This window comes from Cryptomeria japonica, chromosome 3 (genome assembly GCF_030272615.1).
Source record: "Cryptomeria japonica chromosome 3, Sugi_1.0, whole genome shotgun sequence".
In the NCBI taxonomy this organism is placed as follows: Eukaryota; Viridiplantae; Streptophyta; class Pinopsida; order Cupressales; family Cupressaceae; genus Cryptomeria; species Cryptomeria japonica.
Genome location: NC_081407.1, coordinates 871,599,374 through 871,605,425, shown reverse-complemented (window position 1 = coordinate 871,605,425; position 6,052 = coordinate 871,599,374). Strand labels below are relative to the sequence as shown.

The 6,052-nt window shown below is 35.3% G+C and overlaps 1 protein-coding gene across 1 annotated transcript; it reads left to right on the top strand.

The window, feature by feature from the left end:
* Window positions 1-590: 590 nt before the first annotated feature.
* On the top strand, window positions 591-3,224 carry LOC131033108 (LOB domain-containing protein 1-like). Its single transcript, XM_057964239.1, has 2 exons — window positions 591-764; window positions 2,883-3,224. Exons 1-2 carry the CDS (start codon window positions 591-593, stop codon window positions 3,222-3,224), a joined length of 516 nt encoding a protein of 171 aa, XP_057820222.1.
* Window positions 3,225-6,052: the final 2,828 nt, after the last annotated feature.

Genomic DNA, 6,052 nt, shown 5'->3' with positions numbered 1-6,052 from the left:
TACCAGTGACCAAGTACGATTGATTGATTAGTTTTTCAGAAAACTGAATAGGCGTGTCGTATACAAAATAAATAGGATTGTAGGCATGTCCTACGAAAAGGCAAACAGGCGTGCAGTATAGAATGCAAAATTCTAGTCATGTCCAGCTATGCTAACTCTGTATTTTATCGATTTGGAAATAGTTAGGTGACGCATGAAACAGGTGTAAAGTATAGAAAGCAAATGATATTCTAATTCAGGTCTTTCCTCTGTGCTTTCCTGGAATATACCACTCTCCAACTCATTTTGACTATGTATTTCATCGCATGACAATATAATGAGAGTGAAAGAGACGTATGTCCGTGTTCACCTATACCACAAAACTGCATAGCAGTACATTTCAAGTTTTTCAGTCAAGGAATATGTCTTTTTTTGGCACGCTCGGTGGGACCATTTTTGTTTATTTTGTCTAAAGAGGGTGTATGAGCCATAGACCAGTTATTAGGAGCCAAACTTCATCAAATCCGACTTTAGTGCTACCACTCCTAGTTGTGCTTCAAGCAGTATCAAGAGTTGGAGTGCAAATCCAAACCCAGGCAGCCCATGTACCGATGGTAGTCCAGCCTTTGAAAAATTTTGTCACTTGGAATAGAGAGAGCCCTCTTATCCCACCTTCCCCTCCTACTCAGTGGGATGCCATCCCTACCTCCATGTTAAAAGCATTGCCAAAATTCACTGGAGATGGTTCTAAAACCCCTCAAGAGCATTTAGAAGATGTAGTCGACGTATGCACTATACACAACGTCACCCAGCAAAATGTGGCATTAAAATTTCTTGTAGCATCCTCTAAAGGAAAAGTTTGAGATTGGTACAAATCCCTCATGCCAAATTCAATAGGAGATTGGGACCAACTGGGAGATCATTTCTTTGAGTGATTTATCTAAAAGGGAGATAGATATTCTCTGATGCAATAGTTGATAATGATAAAAAGGGTTGCACAAGAGGCTGTAACTGATTTGAATACCAGATTCTAGAAGACATGACAGAGGATACCCATATCAGCTCGACCTCTTGCAAATATGACCTTTGTATTCTACCTAAAGGATTTCAACTCTGACATGTCTGTTATGATCTAATATTTCGGAGGTCACACTCTTCCTGAAACTTATGAGTTGGTGGCTCGAGTAGAAACCAACCTAGTTAATGCAGGGAAGCTTCCTCCGAGGCCACCCATACCAGTTTTTACAACGCTGACAAGCCAAGCATCCAAACAAACATCCCCAACTACATCTACCCCTCAATATATGTATGTATATCCTAATGCTTAGCAAGCAAGCACTCTTGCTCCTTCCGCTCTAGCTACAGAGGTAAATGATATGAAAAATTCCTTAGGACCTTTTTAAATGAAATTATCAACCTTAAGAGGCAGCAAACGATGCCTGCTCGACCTTATTACTTTAAAAGGTTTTTTTCAGTATATGTTATATTGTATTTTTTTTTTTCTTTTAATAGATTAAACATAATTTGTTTCATCATATAAAAGAGATAACATATTTTTTAAAATATAATAATACATTTGCTTTTATTATATAATGCTAGATAACATCTTGACTATATGTAAGTCATTAGATCAACCTTTACTGTTTGATTGTATATGTAATTCACTTTGATCTACTATCATATTACATACTAAAATAATCATTTGTAACTGACATTCTAAATAATTCTAAAACATAAATATAATTTATTTTAATTATGATTTTTTTTTTTCAATAGTCTATTATTTTTTAATTAATATTTATAATATTTGATTAATTAAAACTAGGCTAGGTTGGTACCATTACATATCCGCACAAAGTGCCATCCTGGCTTTGTGAGAAATGAACACCTCGCTAAAGACAAAACACCAAAAAACAACAAGGAACCACCAAGCACTAGACCAAAATTAGGGACAAAACCAACAAACAAAAACCAAAACTAAACCAGCCAACCGTAAAAGACACAAAGAGATGGTCTACAAGGCGTAGGTGTTACCCATTCGGGAATCTTTACACAGACCTAAAGCTTTATTAGAGAAAGTGATTTTTTTGTTTGATAAAGAAAATGTAATGCTGAGTTTGAGAAATACTTGAAGTGTTTTCCATTTTTTTGTACCTAGTTCTCATTAAAAAATATCTAAGTTTATTAATAGTTTTACTTGTATACATAACTCTCTACACGTCACTTATCACTATAATTATATGCATATAATGCAAATGTAATTCATCTTTTGTCCTAACCATTAATAAAATTCTAATCCATAATCCATTCCTTTTAAAAAAAAATACTTTTAAAAAATTATTAATAATAGTTATTTTTGCCTAGGTCATGTTGGTAATTGCAATGCTATCTTTATATCCACGATCTTTATCTTGATAAATATAAAATTAAAATTAAATAATTCAATCAATTGACTTTTTAAAAAAAATTTGTGTAAAGATAATTATGTGCAAAAAATCACATATTTTCTTTTCATGTATAAAAAAAAAATCAAATTTATTGACAACACATACAACAAATGAAATTCATATATATATTTTTTATTGATGGAATTCAAGTAAATAATTCATGCTTACATTTGACATATCTAATCATACACTCACTCTATTGTAAGTTAATCACCTAGCAATTATTATAAACTTTGTATGTGCATATTGAAGCATTTTCATTATTATTGTATTTGTATTTTTAAATATTACCAACTTGATATAAAAAACTCTAAGAGTGTGAAGGAGGTAACATTGTTTATTCTATAAAATCTCACAAGACAGAGATCATTAGGGGTGAAGCTTGTAGGTAAGCATTTTCATAGGTCGAAATTAGATCCCAAAGGATGAATTTGACTAAGCATAAATTTTGTGTAGGATATTGCGGTTGAGAATAGAGAAGATGCTGTAACAAGCCTGGTATATGAAGCGAGTGCGAGAGCGAACGATCCAATCTTGGTTTGCACTGGCGCCATCTGTCGATTGGAGAAGGAAGTATTGCACCTTCAATCGCAACTGGCAACCGTTCAAGCAGAGCTCCTCAACACACAGGCTAATCTTTTGTCGCTCCTCACCAGATTTTGTAACTCCGTTGGAGAAGAAAATGCATTGGACGTCGTACATCAAAACGATCCATATAGTGAAAATGGAAAAACAGTGGATAAGCTAAGGGTTCTGCAAGAGGATGAGGATCCGTTTGGATTATGGGCGCCACTCTGAATTAGTTCTAGTTTCCAGTTTATATAGCTTACCGATCATTCTTTAATCTGGAGTCATATATTTTTAGTCATATTTATAGGCCTCTTGAGCATCGTCCATGCAATAAAATTGTGGTGAATATGTTTAGGTTTTTATTCTACAAACTGAATCACGGTCTGCATCAATAGGCTCCACCAATGAAATTAAGCTCCACCAATGTTATCTGCTTGTTAGAAAAATAATTAAAATTGTTTTCAGATTTTCAGAATAATATATATTTAATTATTAAATTGTAGAAGCTTTTCTTTTTAATGTAATATAAAGAAATTTAATGATGAATAATGGTACATCATGGACTTTGTCTTTTTCTTTTGTCATAGTTTAAGTAAAAATGATGTTTAAAATTGTCTTGAAATAATGAGTGAGAGGATTGTTTGGTAAATCAAAAATGTTAAAAGATATTGTTTTCTATATATATGTTGTAGGTTCATCATTTTTATTGACATAAAGTCTATGATTCTTACAAAATTTCTTTTAGTCTCAACATAAATGGTGCAGATTCTTGGTTGTTGTTCTGTGGGGCTGCTTTGCCCTTGTTTTTGTGGGCTGGTTCGTGTCTATTTTTCTATTGGGTCCTGGATGGTTGTTGTTAAAGACATTTTTTGGCTTTTTTTTAATGACTTTGGGTTTCTGGTCCTATAAAACCAATTTCGCTTTGTAATCAAAACATCATAGAGCTCCCAAAGAATCACAGGATCTCAAAGAATCAAAGAATCACATAGCTCTCCCTAAGATCAACAATTTTCACTGCTTTGTCCTAATTTTTTTTTAGTTACTTTGTTAGCTCCCATGGTGGCTCCCTGTTAGCTTCTTGCAACTAGTGGTTACTTGTGTGTTGCTTGCTTTCTTTTTGTTTGTTTTATGGTTTAGGGTGGGGGATTTACGAGGTTCCCAACAGGTTGGGTCCCATAACCTTGTGTCCACGTGATTGCCCTGCTTTTTATGAGGACCCTCTGGTGGTAGATTTGTCCTGTCACCCTTCTTTTCCTCCGTACCATTTCAATCTTTTTGCAGAACTTGAATCTTCGACTTATGTAGAGAAACTCCTAAGTGCCAATCCTGCAAAGATGGGGATATGACAATCCTTCTCCCCAGTCTAAATGTCTGGTTAGTGAGCATCAAGTGGAGGTGCCTAATGTGCTAGTAAACTTAGCTATTGTTGAACTAAGAGCCTCTCCTTGGATGGGAAGTTTCTAGCATTTCCTCCTCCTTTGGACTTGGTGAAAAAATGGGTCGGTACTACATGGAAGTTGAAAGGAATTGTTTCCTTAAGTGCTATGGATAATGGCTTCTTCCTTTTCCACTTCACTAATCAGTCGAATATGGCTAGTGTTCTCAAGGATTGGCCTTGGACCTACAAGAACAACAAATTCCTTTCGTTATGCAAATGAAAACCTAACATTGATCCTTGGTCTAATCTTGGTGTTCTAGCCCCTACATGGATTCATCTCCCAAGGTTACCGCTTGAGTTTTGGAATCTGAAGATCCTCAAGGGGATTGCAAACTCCTTCGGGAAGTTCTTTGTATTGATAATATAACACAATGCAAGTCCTGTTTATTATTTGCATGTGTTTGTGTTAATGTTTCTATTAACACGATGTTGCTTACTAAGGTTACCCAGCTCTCTAAGTTGGGCTCTTGGGTTCAACCTATAGAGTATGAGAATGCCAAAGCCTTCTGCCAAAGTTGTGGGCGCTTTAGACATCTTATTTTAGCTTGTAAAAGAAATGATACCCAAAAACAAATGTGCCCTAAAAATATGGAGGTTCCGATAGAGGAATAAAGAAATAAGATTAAGAATCATCTGGAGCAAGCCCCCATAGTGATGGATGACCCCTCCAATTTGGAGATTGAAAATAACTTGCTTAAGGATAAGAAGAAGCAACTTGATGACTACATGATGCCCTCCTCTATTACTGCAAAGATGTGTGAAGTCCCTCCATTACCTGTGAATCCTCTTATGGAGTGTCACTTGGTCATGGAGACTTCAGGGAACAGTGAGTTGTTTATTGACATGAGCCAGAAGTATGGACAAGAGCAAAATGAGACAAATACTACTAGAGAATACTTAGCTACTTCTACTAATGAACATATTCTCTCTCAAAACAAAGAGAATATTAATCAGGGAAATCAGATGCTAACTCCTAAAAAGAAAAACCATGGAGGGTTTGGTAACCTTAAGAAAATATACACATTCGAGGATTCTCTTCCTCCCCTCCACCAACGTAGTCAAAGTTATGGCTAACTGAATATGACAAGGAAGATAAAGAGTGGACACAGGTGGCCACTAAGAACAAAGTGAAGAAAAAAGCGGACGTGGGAGGCAACAGTAAGGCTGGAAGATGTTCTCAGAGAGACACTAGATAGATGGATGCTAAACAAGAGGTAACGGTAGGGAAATAGACAACCTTGGATGGGCTCTCAGAAAATAAAAAGAAGAAATCTTAATAACACCTGAGTTGGATCCTTCTCTATTCACGTGAATAAATTTTCATTTTTTTGGTTTTAGTTTTTTTGAAAGTCCTTTCCTAGAATGTGCAGGGTTTCAATAGCCCTATAAAACAACATATATTAAGATGCAAGCTAATGGAACAAAAGGTGGATATTTTAATGATTCAAGAGACTAAATTGAATAAGGATAATATTTTAGAAGCTTACTAACTCCTTTTGGGTTGCTTCCTCCTTCCTAAATTGAGACGTTGATGGAGATTCTAGTTGAATTGACACTCTTTGGAACCCTTTTTTTTTAAGGCTCGTTGATTCACTCCGAAAAAAAATTGTTTGACTGT

What these genes read in the sequence shown, in the direction of transcription:
- LOC131033108 (XM_057964239.1), top strand. Translation starts at nt 591, where the DNA reads ATGGTAGTCCAGCCTTTGAAAAATTTTGTCACTTGGAATAGAGAGAGC. An exon ending in ATTTAGAAGATGTAGTCGAC is followed by an intron (nt 765 to 2,882) that starts GTATGCACTATA and finishes AATTTTGTGTAG; the next exon opens with GATATTGCGGTTGAGAATAG.